A 24,242-nucleotide genomic window follows, 5' to 3' on the forward strand; every position below is an offset into this window, starting at 1 on the left:
GGATCAAAACACCTGCTCTGTTTGAGACCAGCAGGGTAAAATTAAGATTTCCTAGAGAAAGTGAGTTTTAGCTTGGCATTGAAGGAGGTGAGATATTCGAGGGATGAAGGGGTTCTAGAGAGGGCAAACAGTCAACAGAAAGGCAGGGTAGCTGGACCTGGGAAATGTGTGTGTGTGTGTGTGTGTGTGTGTGTGTGTGTGTGTTGTAGGTAACAAGTGCAAGTGGAATAGACTTGCTTGAGATGCAGAAATGGGTTTGATAGGAGAGATCCGGAATACATCAGAGCTGGAATGACCCATAAGCCATCTTATCTACCTCTCCATGTAATGGCTGCAGGGCTCTGTGAGTGCTCCCTTAGCCACTGCTTACACACCTCCAGGGACAGGATGTTCCCTACTTCCTAAGCAGCCCCTTCCTTCTATGGTTCTTCAGGCCATTATCAAGTGGGACATCTGTCAGTCCTGGTCCTGCCCTCTACAATCACACAGATCTCCTAGATGGCTCCTAGAGTGGCCTTATATCAATTTACCATTAATCTTTCCAAAATGGTTATTCCAACCCAAATATTTCAACTAAATAATCCAGGTGTGGCTTGACCAGCATCTCTCTGTCTCTAGAAAAATTATGGTTTCTTCATATAAGTGCCTATATGGGGAAGTTGCATGGCATGTGCATTTAATGGATATAAATTCAACTCTTCTCAGAGGCAACTTCTGTCACCATTCCACCAGAGAAGTGTGTGTTCCACGTGTGGGAGATGTGAGACCCTTAGGCTCAGGGCCTGTGTTCATCTCACTGGGGCAGGACCTCACAGCTGAGCCTTAAATGTTGGTGTTTTTCATACACTATGGCCAACTGCTTCATCTGGTACTTAACCAAAGAAAATAACAGAATTGGAGACAAAGCTGGAGAAACACTGTGTGTTTTGATTTACTAAGAACTTCCATGGGTGTTTTCTTAACTTTTTATGTTGACGTAATTATAGACTCCATAAGAAGTTGCAAAAATAGGACTGGTGGGGACTGTGTGCATGCTACATGCAGCTTCCCTAATGGGAACATCTTATATAGCAGCAAGATAATATCAAAACTGGAAAATTGACATTGGTCCATTGTTGGTAACTAGACTACAGCCTTGTTACTCAGATTTCATTAGTTTCTATATGAACTCATTTGTGTGTGTGTGTGTGTGTGTGTACACACACACTTAGTTCTATGCAATATTATCTCGTTTAGATTCTTGTAACCAACACCACAATCAAGCTACAGAGCTGTTCTATCTCAGTCAAGGAACTCTCTATGGGTGGTTTTATCTGCACGTTTTTCATTAATAAACTGATATTAGACCCTAATCCCCACATAATATTTTCCGATAGTTTGATAGATTTGCAGATTAGGTTCCCCCCAAAACCTTTTAGTGAGGCCTTGGGTCTCCCTGCCCCACTCAAGACCCCTGCTGGAGAGATCCTAACTCCTCACATACCCGAGCCAGCTTGTCAGCCTTCATGGGAGCCCCCTTCTCAGCCCCTCCTGTGGCTGCAGGGTTTGCTGCGGGCAGAGCCAGAGGGGGCGCCCTCAGTGTGGCTCACACCCTTGGTCTCTCTGCCAGGCGCCAATGCCCAGGTGGTTTACTCTCTGCCGGATTCAGCCGAAGGCCACTTCTCCATCGACGCCACCACGGGGGTGATCCGCCTGGAAAAGCCGCTGCAGGTCAGGCCCCAGGCACCACTGGAGCTCACGGTCCGTGCCTCCGACCTGGGCACCCCAATATCGCTGTCCACGCTGGGCACCGTCACGGTCTCGGTGGTGGGCCTAGAAGACTACCTGCCCGTGTTCCTGAACACCGAGCACAGCGTGCAGGTGCCCGAGGACACCCCACCTGGCACGGAGGTGCTGCAGCTGGCCACCCTCACTCGCCCGGGCGCAGAGAAGACCGGCTACCGTATGGTCAGCGGGAACGAGCAAGGCCGGTTCCGCCTGGATGCTCGCACAGGTAAGAGCCTGATCTACCAAGCCCCGAAGCATCGCCTACAGGGTTTCTGGGAGCGCTGTGTTCCTCCCCTGTGTGCGTATCTGCCCTGTGCTGCGCCTCCCAGAGCAGGCCTCCTCTGGTCGTTTCTCCACTCTCTTCTGCTTCTCTCCGAGTACCAGGTCCCTCCTTCCACCCGGGGGGCCAGCTTATGTGGGAGCCTCCCTTAAAGGGGACCCTCCCACGTCCCCAGCCAGGTCTCTGTGTCCAGGACCCTCAATGAACAGTCTCCTCCCACAGTTAGCGGCTTCATGGTCTCAGCTCAGGCCCAGCGCAGGAGGCAGAAAAGGCTTGGCTGCAGAGGCGGGAAGCCCTTGCTGGAATCTGGAGCTTAAGCAACCCTGGACAAGGCTGCCTGCTTCCCTCCTGGATCCCCACATCTGCTCCAAACATCCTGGCACCCCTTAATTTTCTCTTATTCTCATGAAGAGAGAAAGAACTAGGAAACCTTCTCTCTTCTTTCCTACCAGCCATAGAAGAATCTAAGGCTCACAGAAACTCAGCGAAGGGCCTCAGAGACTAGCCAGGTCAGCCTGTGTCTCACGCAGATTCCTCCCCATGGCTCCCCTGGAATGGTGCTCTCTACCTCCCCAAACAGCTGCCTTATCATTAAGCAATATTTTTAAAAATGTACTATGGAGATTTTGAACATATTTAAAAAATAGAATAGTACAATGGGCCCCATGTTCCTACCACCCAGCTTCAGTAACCATCAGCAGAGGCCAGCCTGGTTTCCACAATCCCAGGCACAGTGTCATTTCATCTGTAAGGACTTCAGTGTGTATCTCTGTATAATAATAAGTCTTTTTCTAAACGAAACCACCATACCTTATCACACCTAAAAGATAACAATTTCCTAATATCACCAGGCCATTTTTCAGATTCTCATCAATGTCTTTTTGAAGTTGGTTTGTTAATATCCCCAAAACGTCTATATATTGTATTTGGTTGATATGCAAGATTTTAAGCGTCCTTAAATTTCTAACATTTTCTTCTTCCTCTTTATTTCCCCCTGCCATTTATTTAATGAAACATTTGAGTCATGTGTCTGATAGAATTTTCCATCGTTTGGATTGGTTGGCTCCTTATAGTGTCATATAGCATATCCCTTGGGTCCTTGTATTTCCCAGGAATGACATTTGGATCAAAGGCCTTGATCAGATTTCATTGACAGTGCTTGGTCAACTCAGTGCTTCACAGATGATGCTATGCTGTTTGCATCATGTCTGGAGGGACATAAGGGCTAACTGGCTTTTTTTTTTCTGGTGTTAAGATAGATGGTAAGTTCAGGTGTTGTCAACCTGATCCATTATATATAAATATATAGTTATAATTTGGGTATGTAAGTCCATTATAGACTTCTTCATCAGCCTTTCTTCTAATGGTTTTAGTAGCCTTTGCTGATCATTTCCTAGATAGATATACCTTTTCATTAAGGGCTGTAAAATGGTGATTTTCTAATCCTATTACTGCTCATTATTTTCTGACTGAATTATAAAAAGATGTTCATTGGCAAGTGATGCTGTTGAAAGAAAAATAAAACAAAAAGCAGAGTGTCCACCATTAACTATTTGGTTAGCCAGGAAAGGCAGGATAAATCCTTGTTCTTTTATTTCTTTTTTCCAGTTTTCAGAATAATAACCTATGCCCTAACAATTTATTGGCAACTTTGAGTATTATGAATCTCATTTTATGACCTAAGGTCTGTCATTTACTAGTTGGGTGAGGTTGGACAAGTCACTTGCCTATTAGAGCATCTAGGTCAATGGACTGACCTAGAAAATGGGAATCATAATTGTTTCTGCCCCGCAGGGTTCTTATAGGTCTCAGTGAGATAAATTTAGCATCACACATTTAAATGAGATTTAAATCAAATATTACAGAAGTAAGTGAGGGAAATACAGCTGTTGGAATAATAATAAGGAAAATGAGGGAGATGATGGGGAAGGGAGACAAGGGGATAGCAAAGGGAGATGGACAGGGAGATGACAGAAGACACTCACTTTGCCTAACCCTGTTGAGCTGCCTCTCCTAGGGCTGGGCTCAGACCCTCAGTCCTGTGCCTTTGAGGGCCCAACTGCCTCATTCCTCCTGTCACCTCTTGCTTCCTCAGGGATCCTGTATGTCAACGCGAGCCTGGACTTTGAGACAAGCCCCAAGTACTTCCTGTCCATTGAGTGCAGCCGGAAGAGCTCCTCTTCCCTCAGTGACGTGACCACAGTCGTGGTCAACATCACTGATGTCAATGAACACCGGCCCCAGTTCCCCCAAGATCCATATAGCACAAGGGTCTTAGAGAATGCCCTTGTGGGTGACGTCATCCTTACGGTAAGGATCTGCCACCTTGCTCTTTGTGGGGACGAACTCTGGAGTGGGTTCTTATCTCACCCCCACACCCAGCCATCTATGAGCATGGATTAGTTTATTAAGTTAACACACTGTAGATTTGACTCTGACTTGTTAGAGGTTTATGTGAGATTTGAGTATGGCCAAACTATGCTTGGCCAAACTATCTCTCCTGAGAGAATGTCTCAGAGCCATATGATAAGATCAGAGATGATGCAATGGGGCATGGGATAGGTGAGGTTTGTTAGGAGAAGAGTGAAAAGAGACAGACCCCAGAGGACTGCCAGAGGCTCCCAAGCCTGGGAAGGGCCTGGCCATAGCGGATGACATGGAATGACAGCTGTCAATGACAGCAGGGACTGAGGGGACATCAAATAATACCTCTTTGCATTTAAATATGCAATAGCTCCCTCATTCAATGGAGTGAAACCCAATTCTGTCCACCCACACTCCCACACTCTTCATCCCACCTTCCAGTCTCTCCCTCCACTCCCTACTATGGTACACCCTATGTTCCAACCACACAGGGATATCTACCTTTCCCCCAAACATCATCTGCACTTCCACACTCTGGGCTCGCAGTATTTCCTCTGCCTGGAATGCCTGCTCCAGCCCCAAAAGCCCTCCTGATCCTTCAGGGCTTCATGAATCCTTTCCTAATACCCCCAGTGTAATGTATCACTGTGTGCTCTGTGCTCTCATAAGGCTAATCATACTTTACCCCAAATTAGAATTACCCATAAAATTAAGCATTAAACTTCCTGCAGGCATATTCATTTTAGCGCATTCCTCACATTCTAGGACAGGGCCTAGCATGCTATTAGCAAAAGTGAATGGTGAGTGAATGAATAAACCATGGCATGCTGAAGTCCACACGAGGATGTAGATGAAGAGATTACTTTGGCAGGGATGACTGTGATCCAGGCACTGCTAGCCCAAAGGCAGTCATTGGGGCAGGGACATATCCATTTCCCCCTACACTCCCAGGAGTCAAGATTCCTGTCCCTCCCTTCACAATCCCCCTCCCCCACTGCAGGTATCAGCGACTGATGAAGATGGACCCCTAAATAGTGACATTACCTATAGCCTGGTAGGAGGGAACCAGCTTGGGCACTTCACCATTCACCCCAAGAAGGGGGAGCTACAGGTGGCCAAGGCCCTGGACTGGGAACAGGTGAGTCATGTGGGAGGGGCGTACCCTGAGCTCATTAGAGCAGAGACACAGTCCCACTGCAGGTCCAGAAGATGAATCACAGTCAAGACCCCATCCTGAAACTTCCTCAGACCTGCCCTGAATGTCTCTCACTTGTTTTCTCTGTGGGGCCTCTGTGGACTGTGAGGCCAGAGGCAGGAGAGGGCCTGAGTGACCCCATAACCTTCCCTAGAGGAGCTCAGGTGGCTTCTCACAATTGAGCAGGGATCGTTAGATCATTATAAAATAGCCACATTATTTGAGCATCTACTGTATGCCAGACACTTTCCTAAATGTTTTATAAGGATTTGTGTCATTTGATCCTCAAAATAATTTAAGGAAGTACATCCTGACATTATCCTCACATAAATTCATTCACTTTCCCAAGGTCTCATTGCTAGCAAATGATTGAGTAGGGAATCACACCTATTTCTGTCTGACTCCAGAACCTAAGCCCTAAAATGCTATGGGTGGGCAGTGGGGGTGGGCATAGGAAAGTGTCTCCATCTTATTTTTCTGAAAATATTAGTGATGACTCAGGGGGCAGAAGTGAGGGACAACTACCTCATTGCTAACCTGCACTGGGCATTTTGCAACAGGCCTCTAGTTATTCCCTGAAGCTCCGAGCCACAGACAGTGGGCAGCCTCCACTGCATGAGGACACAGACATCGCTATCCAAGTGGCTGATATCAATGATAACCCACCGAGATTCTTCCAGCTCAACTACAGCACCACTGTCCAGGTAAGCTTGAGCTTCCAAGGCACCCTGAGCCCTTCCTCCCTTCATTTCCCTCCTAGCAGAAGATGCTCCTCAGTGGTATTAGTCCACATGAACAATGGCTGTGACCTTGCCACTGATGTCCCCAAAGGCAACACAGACTGCTGGAGGGCATTATGGAAATAAAAGGAATCAGGCACTGTGTTAGGCACTTTCATATCCATTACCTCATTTGAGACTCATAACAGCCTGAAGTAGGTAGTACCCATTGTACGGATTTAGAAGATTGAGATATAAAAACATGCCATACCTAGAATGTGGCAAACTTGGGATTTAACCCCATTTTTGTTGTTGTTGTTTGTTTCCAGAATCCAAGCTATTCCCTGCTAATGGTTTGCAGATAGGATTTGGAGAAGGCCTTGGGATTCTATGAGTAATTTTCAGGGTCATAAGTGGTGAGGGAGGTGAGGGAGTGAATAAAAAGGCAGAGTTCTAGGTCCCACTGTGCATTACCTAGGGCTGTTCCACTTTTACCTGTTTTATATATTATGGGTATGGGTTAGGATGCTTTGGCTGCAAATAACAAGTTACCTGACTAAAAATATCTTTTCTGAGAATATTGCCAGTCCACATCTGAACAAAAGCAGGATTTTATAAGAAAGGAACAGAGAATGTCTGTTGGATAGGCAATGATCAGATTCTGTTTGTAGATAATATTGTGAAGCTAGAAAGTTAGCAACCATTGTGTTATAGTATACTAAATTCCCATGTTATACAACAAAGTCTAAAATGATACTCAGGGAATCTGGTTTTTCTTAATTAAATTCCTAGTCATCTTTAAGCGTGCTTATCAGATACATATTGCATGCAGGTCCTCTAAGGAAGAAATCATTTGTAAGTGTTCAATTGGCTTTGCAAATCACAACATTCCCTTATGTAACCCAGGTAATAACTAATTTAAATACACGATTCAGCAGTGTGTGATGTTGGGCAAGTCATCTCTCTACAGAATAAAGGGTTTAACCTTTGGTCTCTAAGGATCCTTCCTGCCCCAATGGGCTGTGTTTCTAAGACCCAACACTGCCCTTGGGGAGCTTCTGGTCGAGACAGGACAGTCAACAACTACCTCAAAGGCAGGCAGAATGAATGAGCAGCAGCTTGATGTCCAGGCATCATCTACAAGCAGTCAGAGTACTGAGGACTCATTCCAGATGATGGACCCAGACAGGTGCAAAAGGAAGGACTGGGACTCATTCTGCTCTTTGCTTTCCTGTCACTCTTGGTCTCAGGAGAACTCCCCCACTGGCAGCAAAGTCCTGCAGCTGATCCTGAGTGACCCAGACTCTCCAGAGAATGGCCCCCCCTACTCATTTCGAATAACCAAGGGGAACGATGGCTCTGCCTTCCGAGTGACCCCGGATGGATGGCTGGTGACTGCTGAGGGCCTAAGCAGGAGGGCCCAGGAATGGTATCAGCTTCAGATCCAGGTGAGAGCTGTGCTAGGCTTCTCGTGGTGACCATGGGGACAGTAAAGATGCTGGCAAAAGCCCCTCCAGTGCTTCTATCATTAGGGGAAAAATGCACAAAGCACTTAGGATGCATCAGGCACTGGGCTAGGTGCTTCTCAGGACTAAAGCCTCACAACACTCAGGGCAGGTATGATTACCACCCTACTTTACAGATGAGAAAACTGAGGAACACAGAGGATTTAAGTGACCGGCTTAAAGTAATACTGGTAATAAGTGGCAAAGGTGGGTTGCTTCAAACCCAAGCACTCTGACCCCAGAGTCCAAATTCTTAATCCTTGCTCTGTGCCTGAGCAAAACACCCTCTGACTGTAGCTCCTAGAGCTGAGCCAGAACAGCTCTCTGAACCTCAGGAGCTAAAACAACCTACCTCAGAGAACCGGCTTGGGGTGCAAGTCAGATATTATATGCACATGTGCAGGGGATTCTCGTGGCGGTGTTATGGGTTGCATAAGAATTGCTAAAGAACAGTGGCCAAGATGGTGGTCCGACATCTCTCCCTCACTTTGTTTCCCCAAATCCCTTTCCTAAATCTCAAGTCCAGTGGACCCTACTATTCTGTGAACTTATGGGCTGGGAATGATGTATTCATTCTTTCAGTCAGTCAGTCCATCTCTCAACAAGTAATTACTGAGCATCTATGACATGCGAGGCCCTTTGCAAGCTGCTAGGAACATAGCAGAGGGAAAGGAGGGAATGGTTCCTGTCTCCAGGGGCTTTCAATTGTAATCATGGAGATAAACAATAGACAGATAAAGAAAGAAGTAACATCCTTACAAATGATGATAAGGAAGTAAAGTGATGAGAGACTCATAAGACAGGGGGACACACATTCAGAGGGAGGCTGCCCCCAGGAGGTAACATTTGAGCAGAGAGCTGAGCTGCCAACCATGTGAAAAGTGGGCAGGAGAGTCTTCCAGACAGGAAGAGCAACATGAGTTGGGAAAGAGCCTGAAGTGGCCTGAGGTGCTCAGAACATCATGAGCAGGGGTGGGAATGAGGCTGATAGGCTGGGTAGATCGTGTGGGCCTTGTGGCTTGGATGACTGTATTATCTGAGGTCCAAACTGTGACCTTTTGAGAGTGACAGAAGTACTGACTTAGTCCATTTGGGCTGCTACAACAGAATACCACAGGTTGGGTGGCTTAAAGGACAGAAATGTATTTTCCACAATTCTGGAGGCTAGAAGTCCAAGATCGGGGTGCCAGCATGGCCAGGTTCTGGTGAGCGCCCTCTTCTGGATGGCAGACTGCTGGCTTCTCATTGTATGCTCACGTGGCCCTTCTTATAAGGGTCCTAATCCCATATACAAGGGCTCCACCTCCAAATACTGTTACACTGGGAATTAGATTTTAACATATGAATTTTGAGGGGACACAAACATATAGTCCAAAACAGGCACTAAAAATAATACTTGGTAATAGCTGATTTACAACAGGTAAAAATCAAGACCGTCCTTGACAAACCAGGGCAGCCAATCTTCTAAGTATAAGCTTTGGTAACACTTTTAGATTCTAATCTAAGTACAATGAGAGGTGGTTGAAGGGTTTCAGATGGAAAAGGGATCCTTTTTGTGTCTCAGGAAGCTCATTTTTCAAGCTCTATAGAGTGCGTGAGGGAGACAAATGAGAAGTCATCCAAGCTGGAGATAGTGGGGCTGAGACCAAGGGGTGATAGAGAAGATGCAGGAAGTGGACAGATCTGGGACAGATTTTGTATGTAAATTGATAGGAGTTGGTGGAGTGGATGTGGGGATAGAAAGAAAAGAGAAGATTCAGGGATGATTTCTAAATTGCTGGCTCCTGTGAAGACTTGGGTGGTAGTGCATTTATGAGACTGGAAAGGCCCAGACAGGAAGGCAGGACAGGTTTATGGGCTAAACCGAAGCTCTGTTTTGCACATTATTTCCCAGTTGTTTGTGAGACGTCCAAGCAGAGGTGTCCAATGAGTAGCTGGGAATTGGAGTTGGCAGCTCAGAGGATAGGTAGATGGCCCTTAAAGTCAAGAGCATGGATGTGATTGCCTAGGGAGAGACGACAGAGAATGGCTTCCTGACCTCTGTTTTCTAAGACCCAGGCACACGCCCTGCCTAGACAGGAGCTTGATAACGACTGGCATCATCACCATCAATTGCATTTGTCCCGTATTTCCACTTCCATGCACTGGGAGGCACCAGAGGCCAGCCAAGAAAAACACAGGCTATGGACAGATAGGCATTTAGATTCTGCTCAGGCCTTACCTGCTGTATGAGCTTGGGCAAGTTACTTCACCTCTTTGAGCCTCAGTTATATTTTCTGTAGGATGGGTGACTTGATAGTACCTATCTCATAAGCAAGATAAACTATGATAATGACTAGCACATGGTTTGTACTCAGTTAATGTTAGCTATGTATTATACATAATCAGTAGTAGTAGTAGTGTTGTAACTAATGTTAGCTATACATTGTAATTAGTAGTAGTTAATTATTGTTGTTGCTATTGATATCTCTTCAGTGTTTGCATGACTTCCAGCAGTAGGTGTAATCTTACAACTTTCTTGTACATTGAAAGTGTTGGAGTACAGGTGAACAAGATATCACTACAGGGAAAATTGTGGAGATCCTTGTTGACAGCTGAGGAAGTGATAACATCACTGAGGAGAGGAAGGCAAGTTTGTCCTTTCTAAGTCAGGCAGGAAGTTGCAGGGATGTGTGGTGAAACATGAAAGGAAAATGCATTTATGATTTACATTCTTTTCCCTACTTAAGTGAGGTCCTGTCACCCTCACAGCTTTTCACAGTTCTGACATAAACTGCAACCCTGCATGCGCCAGCCCAGCGGTGAGGCCAGGCCTGCTTCCCTGCCCACTTGCTCCAGCACCAGTGGCCCCGTCTGTGCTGTTGAACACACTGCCTTCATTCCTACCCCAGGACCTTACACTTGCTGTTCCCTCTGTCTGTCACCTCTTCTCATTCCTCAGGACTCAAATGTCACTCCACAGAGACTCCTTCCCTTCTACCTGATCCAAGTTAAGTCTCTGTTTATTTCCTTCACAGCACTTTATCCAAGTTATTTGGTAACTTATTTATTATCTCTTTTCTCCTGGCCACAGCAGGAGACTTTGTTGACTGACTAGAAGAACAAATCCCGACTCCTACTCCAATCGCGTAGCAAAAGGGTATCCCAGGGAGAATTTTCTTAGGCTGAGCAGGGTGCATGGTGCATCAGAATCGCTGAGACATCTGACAGCACAATTGAGGACAGGGACAGAATGAGAAAGTTCATGAGGAAGTTAGCCCAAGTCTATGGCTGGAAAGATTTAGGAAGAGGCTCAGAGAGATGTCAGATGAGGAAACTGCATTGTCTTACTGCATGGTATAGGATGTAACTCCCTCCTTCAATCTCTACAAAACCTTCAGAAAATCTTTATTACATGTCAGTGTTTTTGGAGTTAGATTTTTTTTTTTCTAAATGTGACAACGCACTGAGCCAGCCCTCAAGTTGGGTTTGGGGCAGAGAAACGTAGCTCCACAGGGAGGCCCAGCCTCAGTCAGGCCCGAGAGCACTGCCGTTCTGTTGGGTGACAGCAGTGTTTGTTTTGCCCACAGGCATCAGACAGTGGCATCCCTCCCCTCTCGTCTTCGACGTCTGTCCGTGTCCATGTCACAGAGCAGAGCCACTACGCACCCTCTGCTCTCCCACTGGAGATCTTCATCACTGTCGGGGAGGAGGAGTTCCAGGGTGGCATGGTGGGTAAGATCCATGCCACAGACCGAGACCCCCAAGACATGCTGACCTATAGCCTGGCAGAAGAGGAGACCCTGGGCAGGCACTTCTCAGTGGGTGCGCCCGATGGCAAGATTATCGCCGCCCAGGGCCTGCCTCGTGGCCGCTACTTGTTCAACGTCACAGTCAGCGATGGGACCTTCACCACGACTGCTGGGGTCCACGTGTACGTGTGGCATGTGGGGCGGGAGGCTCTGCAGCAGGCCATGTGGATGGGCTTCTACCAGCTCACCCCTGAGGAGCTGGTGAGTGACCACTGGCGGAACCTGCAGAGGTTCCTCAGCCATAAGCTGGACATCAAACGGGCTAACATTCACTTGGCCAGCCTTCAGCCTGCAGAGGCCGTGGATGGGGTGGACATGCTCCTGGTCTTTGAGGGGCATTCTGGAACCTTCTACGAGTTCCAGGAGCTGGCATCCATCATCACTCACTCAGCCAAGGAGATGGAGCATTCAGTGGGGGTTCAGATGCGGTCAGCTATGCCCGTGGTGCCCTGCCAGGGGCCAACCTGCCAGAGTCAAATCTGCCATAACACAGTGCATCTGGACCCCAAGGTTGGGCCAACATATAGCACCGCCAGGCTTAGCATCCTGACCCCACGGCACCACCTGCACAGGAGCTGCTCCTGCAATGGTAAGTACCGCGTCTTCTCTAGGGACAAGCAGCACTGCTGGGCTCAGCCCGCCTGACTCCAAGCATGGAGATTCCACTGAGGCTCTGTGGGAGAGTTCAGGGAAGTTTTAATAAGCCCAAAGGCCACTGATCACCATAAGACAGTTAGTGGCCTCACAAAATCTAGTTATGGAATAATACCCAATTCTCAGCTCCCTTTCAAGATTTAGAAAATAACAGTAAGACTACAATATGCAGTTTAACATCATGGCTAAGAGCATAGGCTGTGGCTTCAGTCCTCATGGGTTAAAATCCCAGCTCTACCACTTACTAACCAGGGGACTTTAGGAAAATTAACCTCTCTGTGACTTTGAGCTGGGCTGCTGTAGGAATTATATCAGTTCTATGTATCAAGTGCTTACTTAGAACAGTGCCTGACATATAGAAAGTGCTCAATACATGTGAGTTACTAATACTGCTACTATTATTACCATAGTCTGGTGGTTGTAAGCTCAAGGCAGCTCAGACAGCTCAGGTTCAAACCCTAGCTCCATCAGTCACTAGCTGTGTAACCTTGGGTGTGTTGTTAAAATCCTCTGAGCTTTTTAGTTTCCCATCTATAAAGTAGTGAAAATAAATACATCTGCCTCCTGGAGTTGGGTTGGGGTAGGAGGTGGAAGTTATATAATAGTTATAAAAGCACTTAACTCGTGGCTGGTCCATAATAAGCCCCAGATCAATGGTGACTGTCATTCCCGTGGTAGCAGTTGTTGCTCTAAGGAGCCTGCTGTACATCACGCTCTGTGTAGATGTCACCTAAACTAATTGGCACCACAGCCCTACCAGGCAGGGTCGTTAGCCCCATCTGCAGTTGAAACTGAGATATGAGATTTCGTTTGCCTGAAACTGTACAGCTTCCAGTGAAGGCCTGGTTATTCAAATATCTGTGTGTCCCACTCTAAAGCCTGAACTCTTCACTAAGCTCTTCAGGCACTCCAAGACTCACCCAGCACCCCTGGCATTAAGACCAAGGGAACAGCTCAGGAGTCTTGGCTAAAGGAAAGTGACATGACTTGCAGCTCACCAGCGCTTCTGCCTGGCCTGGCCTTGCCTGCCCCTTATGGGTCCAGCCGCCTGACATTAGGGATATAATTTCTCAGAAGATTTGTGGACTTTGTCCAGGGACCACTCGATTTAGGCTGGGTGGGCTTCTCTGTCAGGGAGAGGATTTCCTTCTCTGTGTTTCTTGCCCCAGGGTCTGCTGCAGGGAAAGCCAAGAAGGCTGAAGGGTCTGTCTCAGCCACCTGGCATCAGACAGCAGGGGTTCTAAAATTCAAGATTTTGCAAAGTCTTCTGGAGAGCGTGATTTTAAAGAGACATGCTCCTGGGTGTCACCTCCAGAGGTTTTTATTTAGAAGGTTCTGAGTGAGTCCTAGAATTGGCATTTAATTCTGAAGCAGCAGGTGCAAGGGCTTAAGTTGAAGAAATACTAGATAAACTCAAGGATCACCAGAATCAGTTGAAAAGAGGTTTTTTTTAAAATTTTTTAACATTTTAGTGAAATATAAAACATACAGGAAACCAATTCATGTATCGTAAGTACACACCTCAAATAATTTTTATAAAGCAAATATATCTGTGTAGCCAGCACCCAGATCAAGAAAAGAATATGACCACCATCTCAGAAGCCTCCCTTGGGCCCCCTTCCAGTTACACCCATGATGGTAAGATTTTTAAAATACATATTTCCACGTGCCACCCAGAACTACTGAATCAGACTCTCTGAGAGGAGAACTTAGGATTCTGTGTCATAAAGATTCTCCAGCTGATCCTGATATCCAGCAAGGGGTGGGAATTTCTGATCTAGATCGTCTTCAATATCCCATCCAGTAAGTACCTACTACAATGGAATTGCAAGTGTCAGGGAGTTTTGGACTTCTTTGGATTTTTGTTTTTGTTTTTGAGATGAAGTCTCGCTCTATCATTCAGGCTGGAGTGCAGTGGTACGATCTCAGCTCACTGCAACTTCCGCCTCCTGGGTCCTGCCTCAGCCTCCTGAGTAGCTAGAATTACAGGCGAGTGCCACCATGCCTGGGTAATTTTTGTATTTTTAGTAGAGACAGGGTTTCACCATGTTGACCAGGCTGGTCTTGAACTCCTGACCTCAGGTGATCCCCCATCTTGGCCTTCCAAAGTTCTGGGATTACAGGTGTGAGCCACTGCGTCCAGCCGGAATCTCTGTGTTATAATCCCTTGTGCCTCATCTTTTCTGGTTCTTCCTTCTCCTCCTTTTGACTTTTGTTCTCTCTCTTCAACAATTCCTCTTTGCTAGGTATCTAGAGGGTGGACCGCTCATCCTCTCCCCTGACAACTGACAAGCTTATTTACACTGAGGTTTTGGGGATTTAATAGCTGGACTCACTTCTGGGGAAGGTGGATTTTTAAAAATCTGGGGAGGGCAGTGCTTCCCAAAGGGGGTTCAATAGAATGCTATTCCCAAGAGCGGTCCACATAAGAGTGTCCCACAGTCAAAGAAGCTTAAGAAACTCAAGTTTACTCCATACTATGCAACTGTGCATTAGCCATTGCTAAGGCGGGATGGAGGATGCCAGACTTTACAAAACGTTTGGCCATACAGTCTATCACTGCCATCCTCTCTTTATCAGAGAGTGGCTCTTGACTTCCTAAATGATTAACTCCTGCGGATACAAGGAAATATCCTGAGGCAAAAACCTTTGTGGGTCTAAAATCACACCCACATGCAAAATCTATATTCCCAATGTAGATTCCCAATGCCAGAAATAACATGGAAACGATGTAGAATAAAAATTTTGATTTTCACACACTTGATTCATTACATTTCTGGCCTGATTTTTACTTTCTTTTTAAAATTACTATTATTATTATTATTATTATTATTATTATTATTATTAGAGACACAGTCTCTCTCTGTCACCCAGGCTGGAATACAGTGGCAAGATCATGGCTCACTACAGCCTTGACTTCCTGGCCTCAAGTGATACTCCTGCCTCAGCTGAGAGGATGTAATTCCAAGTAACTGGAGTTACAGGCATGTGACACCATGCCTGGCTATTTTTATTTTTATTTTATTTTTTAGAGATGAGGTCTTGCTCTGTTGCCCAGGCTGGTCTCGAACTTCTGGGTTCTGGTGATCCTTCCGCCGCAGCCTCCCAAAGTGCTGGGATTATAGGCATGAGCCACCGCACGTGGATGACTTTTGCTTTCTCAATGGTTTAAGTTCATACTTCTTGACCCAGGCTAGGACCTAAGGCAGGGGTCCCTGCAGTCAACAAAAGGTAGGATGAAGGCTCCTGTCTGGCTCTATGTGTGAGACTGGAAAGGTACAGCACGCCCCACACTCAGCCTAGTTTCTTCGTATAAAATATGAGCAATGATTCTGTCTGCCACCCAACGATTAAATAAGACAAAGTCAGTCCAAGGGCTCAGTGGGGACCACTTCAAGTAGAGGTGACAGCTTTGGTTGCTTTCTCAGGTACTGCTGCAAGGTTCAGTGGTCAGAGCTACGTGCGATACAGGGCCCCAGCGGCTCGGAACTGGCACATCCGTTTCTATCTGAAAACTCTCCAGCCACAGGCCATTCTCCTATTCACCAATGAAACAGCATCCATCTCCCTGAAGGTAAGACACTGCCAGCCTGAGAGATTTCACGTGGGTGTGCCAGGCTGGGGAGGTAGGGGGTGCAGCATGAGGAATGTCAGGAAGCCCATTTCTGCCAAAGAAATCCTTGCACAGTTTTCAGGGATTCTGGGTGTGACTGTTGGGCCACGTGACTGTCCTGTCCTGGATGGTCACAGCCACCCAACCGGGAGATATACATCCAAGGACAACCACAATGGGGCTACTTACTCTGGTAGGTAAGATAGAAATGGAGATGGATGAGGTCACCTAGCCCTGGTGACGTTATCATTTTTGCTGAGTAATAGGCCAGTGTTTCCTAGGGAGGGGGGGATTGCCTACCACTGGGGGTGTTCAAGATGGCAAACCCAGCATGAAGTCACATGGAATCACATGGAAGAAAAATAAATTTCCTTTGTAATAATCATTCAGTTATTTGGATTATGTCACGTAGAAGGTCACAGTCTGCCTGTCTGATTTTAACACCTCTATCACATGTGCCAATCTACCGTTTCTTTTTCTTTTTCTTTTTTTTTTTTTGAGACAGAGTCTCTCTCTGTCGCCCAGACTGGAGTGCAGTGGTGTGATTTCAGATCACTGCAACTTCCACCTCCAAGGTTCAAGCGATTCTCCTGCCTCAGCTTCCCGAGTAGGGGATTACAGGCACACGCCACTATGCCTGGCTATTTTTTGTATTTTTTAAGTAGAGATGGGGTTTTGCCATGTTGGCCAGGCTGATCTCGAACTCCTGACCTCAGGTGATCCACCTCCTCGGCATCCCAAAGTGCTAGGATTACAGGCATGAACCAATGAACCACTGTGCTCGGCCCCAACCTACCATTTCAACAAAGAGAAAGCCAACTTTGGCCACCAGATTTTAATTCATTCAATACAGATTTATTGAGCATCTACTATGTGACAGGAACTGTTCTAGGTGCTTGGGTCTCATCAGTGAAAAAGACAGAAATCCCTTTTAAAGCTTTCGTTCTATGGGGGAGAGACTGACAATAAATATAAACATAATAATAGCTCAGAAAATTATAGAATTCATTCAAATTTGATAGGTATTATAAGCAAAAAGGAAAAACTGGAGGGGCATCAGGGGTGAGGAGAGTTGCAATTTTTATTTATTTATTTATTTATTTATTTATTTATTGAGACAGAGTTTCACTCTGTCGCCCAGGCTGGAGGGCAGTGGCATGATCTCGGCTCACTGCAACCTCTGCCTCCTGGGTTCAGGTGCTTCTGGTGTCTCAGTCTCCGGAGTAGCTGGGATTACAGGTGTGCGCAACCACGTTCACTAGTTTTTTTCTTTTGTATCTTTAGCAGAGACGAGGTTTCACCACATTGGCCAGGCTGGTCTTGAACTCCTGGCCTCAAGGGATCCACCCACCTTGGCCTCCCAAAGTGCTGGGATTACAGGAATGAAACACCACGCCCAGCCAGAGTTACAATTTTACAATTTTAAATAAGGTGGCCAGGGAAGCTTTCATTGAGATAATAATTGAGCAATAATTTGGAGAGGGTGAGAAAGTTAGCTCTATGGACATCTGGAAGGAACAACATTCTAGGTAGAGGGAATAGCAATGCAAAAGCCTTTTGGCAAGAGAATGCTTAGCATGTTTAAGCAATGGCTTGGAGTTCTACCTGGCTCCAGTGAAGTGAGTAAAGGGAACAGTAGGAAGAGGAGTTGGTCAGAGACATAATGGGATAGGGCACATCTATAAAGGTCTTGTAGGACATTGTAAGTACTTTGGCTTTTATTCTGAGCACAATGGAGGCATTAGAAGGTTTTGAGTAGATAATTGCAATGATCTATTTTAAAAGCGTCATCAAGGCTTCTTTGTTGAGAATCAGCTTTAGAGAAACAAAGATAGGAGCAGAGAGACCCAGTCCGGAGGCCACTGAAATAATTTGGATAAGACAGGATGGTGGTTTAGACCAGGGTGATGACAAAGGAACTGGAAAGAAGATAGATTCTGCAAAGATTTTGAAGGCAAAGTCAACAGGATTTCCCAGTGAATTGAATGAAGGGTGGGAGAAAAGGCAAGTGGTGAGATTTTGGCCTGGGCAACTGGAAGAATGGAGTTTGTGCCAGCAGGTCTGGCGAAGGGCATGGGTGGATACAAGGTTTCCGGAGGGGAGATCAGGGTACAATTTTGGATGTGTAAGTTTCAGACGCCCATTAGACCTCCATGTGGATCTGGAAAGACAAGCCTAATGTTGTGAGGGGCCTATGCTGGAGATGGAGATCTGGGAGTCTTCAGCACATACATGGTACTGAAAGCCATGAGATGGGAGGAGATCACCACGCAGTGTAGATTGAAGAGAGAGTAGGCCAAGGATTACTCCTTGAGACCCTCCAACATTAGCAGGTCTGGGGGAAGAGGGGATTCAACAAAAGAGACTGAACATGAGTAACTGGTGATGCTGGAGGAAAACCCAGGGAATATTGTACGCAGGATGCCAAGTGAAGAATATGTATCAAGAAGGAAGGAGTGATCTGCTGGGTGATCTGCTGCTGAGAGGCCAGTAAGATGGGAAGTGATTTGGCAACACAGAGATCATTGAATCCCCTGACACCAGTGGTTTCTGTGTATGGTGGGTTGGGGTGAAATTTTGCTGAAAAGGGAGAGCAAAGAAGGAAAATATCTGGCTGGAAAACTCAGGTGAAGACAATCTTTTTTTAAAAAATAAAGATTATCATCTGTAAAGAAGGTATATTTTTGAAAGTAAAGATTAGAGCAATAACAGCATGTTTTTGTATGCTGTGGAATGATTCAGTGGTGAATGAATAAAGATGTGGGAAAGAGGAAGGAGAATCAGTAGAGCCTTGAGGAGGTGAGGAGGTGGAATCTAGTGCATAAATGGAGAGACTGGCTTTAGCTAAGGTGGATAGATGTGATGGTGAAAGTGTCTGCAGGTTCCGCCATCTGATGACTTCAGTAGGATGTGAGATGATCAGCTGAGAGTGGGGATGAGGAGAGAGGCATTAGGGATCTCAGGAGAGAGACGTAGTGAAAACCATCATCTGGAAGAATGGATGGACTCAGGAAGGGAGTGTGATTGCCGGGCATCATTTAAAGCTCATTTGAGAGCCATGGTCATGAAATTAAAGAGAGGCTGGTGAGCAAAGCTGCATGTTTTTCTCCAGCCATGTTCTGCTCCATGTCTGTATAGAGCAGGTGGAGACTATTTTTCCATAGTTGTGGATTTACCAAGTGAGTTCTATGAAGTAAGAAAGAGACAGGTCAAGAGTATGTGAAGGGAGTAGTTAGGATGATTGACTATGGAACTTAACCTAGATAAGGAGAGGAACGAAGACATTACAGAGGTGGGAGACAATGAAAAGACAGTGGGATCAACAGATTTGTGGTCCCAGACAGATAAAAAGAAATGATTTCATTGCAATATTTTACTTGAGTTGCATTCATTTTTGTTATTCTCATTTCTTAATGGCAAGTGTGTTGGTTTTCTACTTACCCTAATAATAGTGTCTCCTTTTTAAGTAAATAAAGGTATAGGTAGTATTCAACCAGGGCAAAAATCTGAGAGGTGGTGTACAGATGATCAATGTATAAGAAACACTGGGTTAGATCTTCAAATTTCAACAGAGAAAACTACGTAGCCCAAAGTGACCAGAAAAGTATTTGGCCACAGGCAGTCCTACCTCTTGGGAAAGAAGTGAAAGAAAATGTTTTAACCCAGTGGTTCTCACATTTTTTGACTTCAGGACTTTTTATATTCTTAAAAATTATTGAGGATGTCAGGGAAGTTTTGTTTATGTGGGTTATAACTATCAACATTTTCAGTATTAGAAATTAAAACTGAGACATTTAAAAATATGTATTAATTTATTTAGAAATAATAAGAAACTCACATGTTAACATAAATACCATAATTAGTTAATTAATTAATTTTTTCTTCCAATTTTTAGTTTAGGTTCGGGGGTACATATGCAGGTTTATTTTATGGGTAACCGATGTGTCATAGGGGATTGGTGTACATATTACTTCATTACCCGGGGAATAAGCAGAGTACCTGATAGGTAGTTCTTTGGTCCTTACCCTCCTCCCACCCTTTGCCCTCAAGTAGGCCCTGGTGTCTATTGTTCCCTTCTTTCTGTCCATGTGTACTCAGCATTTAGCTCCCACTTATAAGTGAGAACATGTGGTATTTGATTTTCTGTTCCTGTGTTAGTTTGCTTAGGATAATGGCTGTCAGCTCCATCCATGTTGCTGCAAAGGACATAATTTCATTCTTTTTTATGTCTGTATAGTAGTCCATGGTGTATTTTATTTATCCAGCCCACTGTTGTTGAGCATTTAGGTTGATTCCATGTCTTTGCTATTGTGAAAAGTGCTGCAATCAACATATGAGTGTATGTCTTTAATTATACACTTTTATGAAAAATAATTACTTTCCAAAAGAAAAGGGAAGAGTGGAATTATTTTACATTTTTGCAAGCCTTTCTTTTGTCTGGCTTAATAGAAGATAGCTGGCTTCTCATATGTACTTCTGCATTCATCAGTTGTGACAACATGTGTCTGCAAAACTCTGTTGTATACTTGTGAGAATACAAAAGCAAATCAACTCTTAGGATTACTATAAAAATACTTTGCCCTTGTGGCTCCCCTGAAAAGGTCTTGGGGACTTACTTTGAGAACTGCTAAGCTATTGAATAAGGAAGTGGGAGTAGGAGAGAGGTTTTTCAAATCCCTGAAGGCCAGTATTCACAAGTGTGGAACTCTGGACAGGCCTGTGAAGAAGCATCCAAAATACAGGGTCTTGATCAGTAAAGCATCTCTGGGCTTCAGTTTCCTCATCTGTGAATGGAGATGTCACCCCCTACCCAGACCATCCCATGGGGTGTGGTGAGAGCAAAGGAGACCATCAACACAAAAGCACTTTGAGGGCTTTTATGCTTTGCAAATTCCATGTCTAAACCAGCCTTGAAAATCACCAAACACCCCCCCAACCCATAAAAATACAAACAACATTCTTTGAACTGGCAGCCTGTTAGCAGGTTTACGAGGACTCCTTGGCTTTGCTGATGGCTGTTTGGGTTTCCTTTGCAGCTGGTCAGTGGAGTGCCCCAGCTGGAATATCACTGTCGGGGTGGTTTCTATGGAAACCTTTCCTCCCAGCGCCATGTCAATGACTATGAGTGGCATTCCATCCTGGTGGAGGAGATGGACGCTTCCATTCGCCTGATGATTGACAGCATGGGCAACACCTCCCTTGTGGTCCCAGAGAACTGCCGTGGTCTGAGGCCTGAAAGACACCTTTTGCTGGGCGGCCTCGTCTTGTCGCATTCTTCCTCGAATGTCTCCCAGGGCTTTGAAGGCTGCCTGGATGCTGTCATGGTCAATGAAGAGGCTCTAGATCTGCTGGTCCCTGGCAAGACGGTGGCAGGCTTGCTGGAGACACAAGCTCTCACCCAGTGCTGCCTCCACAGTGACTACTGCAGCCAGAATCCATGCCTCAATGGTGGGAAGTGCTCATGGACCCATGGGGCAGGTGAGGGCTGGGGTGCCAAGCTGAACCCAGGGTTTATCCCAGAAGGCTCTTCAGGTGGGAAAGGCATGTCAGGGTGGAGATCTCAGAGCCTCCTGGTTCCAAATTTCTCTCTCTTCCCCTATCTTGTGAGTAACAGGTTGGAATCTGCAATATCTAGACTAAGGGAAGCCAGGAGTCTTCCTTCCCCATCAACAAAAACTGTCTTTCTACTTTTGAGGGGATGAGGGAGGATATGAATGGGGACCTCAGGGGCAGAGGGTTGAATTAATCACATACCTTAGTATCATCACTGGTCTATGCACAATCTCCTTCTCATTCCCCTTTAAATTATATTCCACTCCCTTCCCCTTCCCTAACACTAGAGGCAAACATTTTAAGTTTTTGAATGAGTTCTTGCAAAATACATGTTGTTTTTTGTATGCTTAAATTTCCAATTTATATAAGTGGTATATGTTATTTACACTTTTGCTCAGCACCATATTTTTAAGATCCGTCAATGCTGCCATGAGCAATTCTCATTAATTGCTTCTAACTGTGGCTCAGTACTCCATGATGTACATGCACTCACATTTTCCCTCTCCACCCTCGCACTCCAGACACCCATCTCCATCATCAATGCTGCAGTGAGCATTCTCCTATATGTCTCCTTGTGAACCTGTGTGAGAATTTCCTTCACACACACCCCCAACAGCCAGGGGTGGAAGTCTCATGCTCACAGCATGTAAGTAATCATTTTGACTAAATAGGGCTACAGTGCTCTCAGCATGGCCGCAGCCATCTATACATCACATGCAACGTGAGAGGTTCCTATGTACCCACGTGCCTGTCAACACTTCGCATTACCCCATTTTCTGATTTTTGTCTGGTTAATCGTGTCATTTCTACCTGCAAAATATCCAAGGAGTCCACCACTTCTCTCCCTCCCCACTGCCGTCCCTCTCACCCAAGCCCCCATCACCTCTCACCCTGGCACCAGCCTCCTCCCTGTTCTCCAGCTTTTCCCCCTGCCTTCCACCTTCCAGCAGGAGCCGGGGTGATCTTTACCCAGCACAGACCTATGCATGGCACTCTCCTGCTGAGAACTGCTCAGTGGCCGCCGTGCTATTAGGATAGTGTCCAATCCCTGCATGTGGCTCCTGCACCTCCCAGGCCATAGTTCAAACTCTCCCTGTCCTTCACTGGGCGGGCCCACCCTGGTGTGGTTTGAGTTCCTTGACCACGCCACACCCTTCCCTAGCCTTCGCACACACTCTTCTCTTCCATCTGAAACACCTTTCTCTTTGCCCTCTATCTTCTTGCTAGCTAATTTCCACTCATCCTTCGGATCTCAAATGAAATAGCTTCCAGGTCCCTAGAGTAAGCTAGCCTCATCCCCCACCCCTCCCAGCATTTCCCTTTAATAAAACTAATTTTATTATAATTAGTGAGATACTGATATTGTAGCTAGCTGTCTAGGTTTGAACCCTAGCTTTACCGTTCACTGGCTATGTGACCTTGAGCAAATTCTGTCCATTCTCTGTGCCTCCTTTCCTCTTCTGCCATCCCTTTGTACCTGTCCCCTGATGAAGATGGTGACAGTCACCAATCTCAGGGTCATCGTGAGGATCAAATGAGCCAACACAGGAAGATCCTTGGAATAGTGACTAAGTTAGTGTCTATGATTATTATCCTGTTTATTACTGTTCTTTAGATGACTGTTTTCTCTGGTGGGCTGTCAGTTGTCTGAGGGCAGGGACCAAAGTGCTCTTGTTCAGCAGGGCACCAATGCCCAGCACAGTGCTGGGCACAGAGAGGAAAAACCAAATAAATAAATGGTAACTGAATGGCTGCACGAACACATGAGTCTGCCAATGCCAGGTCTCCCTTAACTGCTAGGCCAGAGTGCTCTCTCACCTCCCTTCTTTTTCTCCCAGGTTATGTCTGCAAATGTCCCCCACAGTTCTCTGGGAAGCACTGCGAACAAGGAAGGGAGAACTGTACTTTTGCACCCTGCCTGGAAGGTGAAACTTGCATCCTCTCCCCCAAAGGAGCTTCCTGTAACTGCCCTCATCCTTTCACAGGAGACAGGTAATCCCAAGAGAGGCCACCTGCCATGGGCTCCTCACCTTGGATTTGGCACCATTAGGGAATGCGCTCTGCACTCTGACCCGTAGAAAGTCCAATGGGAGGCCAGGGGAGAGTGCTGCAGGGACCTGGCTTCTAGGCCTTTCCCATGTGTTAGGGCAGTGGTCCCCAACCTTTTTGGCACCAGGTTTCATGGAAGACACTTTTTCCACAGACGAGGCAGGAGAAAGGGGGGATGGTTTCAGGATGATTCAAGCACATGACATTTATTGTGTACTTTATTTCTATTATTATTACTTTGTAATATATAATGAGGTAATTATACAACTCACCATAATGTAGAATCAGTGGAAGCCTGAACTTGTTTTCCTGCAACTAGATGGTCCCATCTGGAGATGATGGGAGACAGCGACAGATCATCAGGCATTAGATTCTCATAAGGAGCATGCAACCTTGATCCCTTACATGCACAGTTCACAACAGGGTTCGTGCTCCAGTGGGAATCTAATGCCCCCACTGATCTGACAGAAGGCGGAGCTCAGGTGGTAATGCTTGCTCACCCATTGCTCATTTCCTGCTGTGCAGTTCGGTTCCTAACAAGCCACGGACCAGTATGGGTCCATGACCTAGGGGTTGAGGACCCTTGGGTTAGGGCATCTCTCTCCAACCCCTGCATTACAACACTTCTGGAGGAGGAAGCTGCTTGTTGGAGATTTCCCCAGCCCCATTCTGAACCTGCTGCCTCAGATTCACAAGCTGGGGCTTAGGAATCTATACATTTAACCAGCTCCTCAGGTAGTTCTGGTCCTTGC

General features: G+C 46.0%; 1 protein-coding gene across 1 annotated transcript in view; it reads left to right on the plus strand.

Moving 5' to 3' along the window:
• The window catches only part of FAT2 (FAT atypical cadherin 2), a 65,116-nt gene that overhangs the window by 36,032 nt on the left and 4,842 nt on the right, over positions 1-24,242 (plus strand). The window contains exons 13-21 of the mRNA XM_008015051.3: positions 1,610-1,993; positions 4,143-4,357; positions 5,412-5,549; positions 6,167-6,310; positions 7,576-7,773; positions 11,400-12,210; positions 15,704-15,849; positions 20,925-21,366; positions 23,280-23,433. Coding sequence (XP_008013242.3) covers positions 1,610-1,993; positions 4,143-4,357; positions 5,412-5,549; positions 6,167-6,310; positions 7,576-7,773; positions 11,400-12,210; positions 15,704-15,849; positions 20,925-21,366; positions 23,280-23,433 — 2,632 coding nt within the window. The remainder of the gene's footprint in view (positions 1-1,609; positions 1,994-4,142; positions 4,358-5,411; positions 5,550-6,166; positions 6,311-7,575; positions 7,774-11,399; positions 12,211-15,703; positions 15,850-20,924; positions 21,367-23,279; positions 23,434-24,242) is intronic.

Source organism: Chlorocebus sabaeus, chromosome 23 (genome assembly GCF_047675955.1).
Source record: "Chlorocebus sabaeus isolate Y175 chromosome 23, mChlSab1.0.hap1, whole genome shotgun sequence".
NCBI classification, from domain to species: Eukaryota; Metazoa; Chordata; class Mammalia; order Primates; family Cercopithecidae; genus Chlorocebus; species Chlorocebus sabaeus.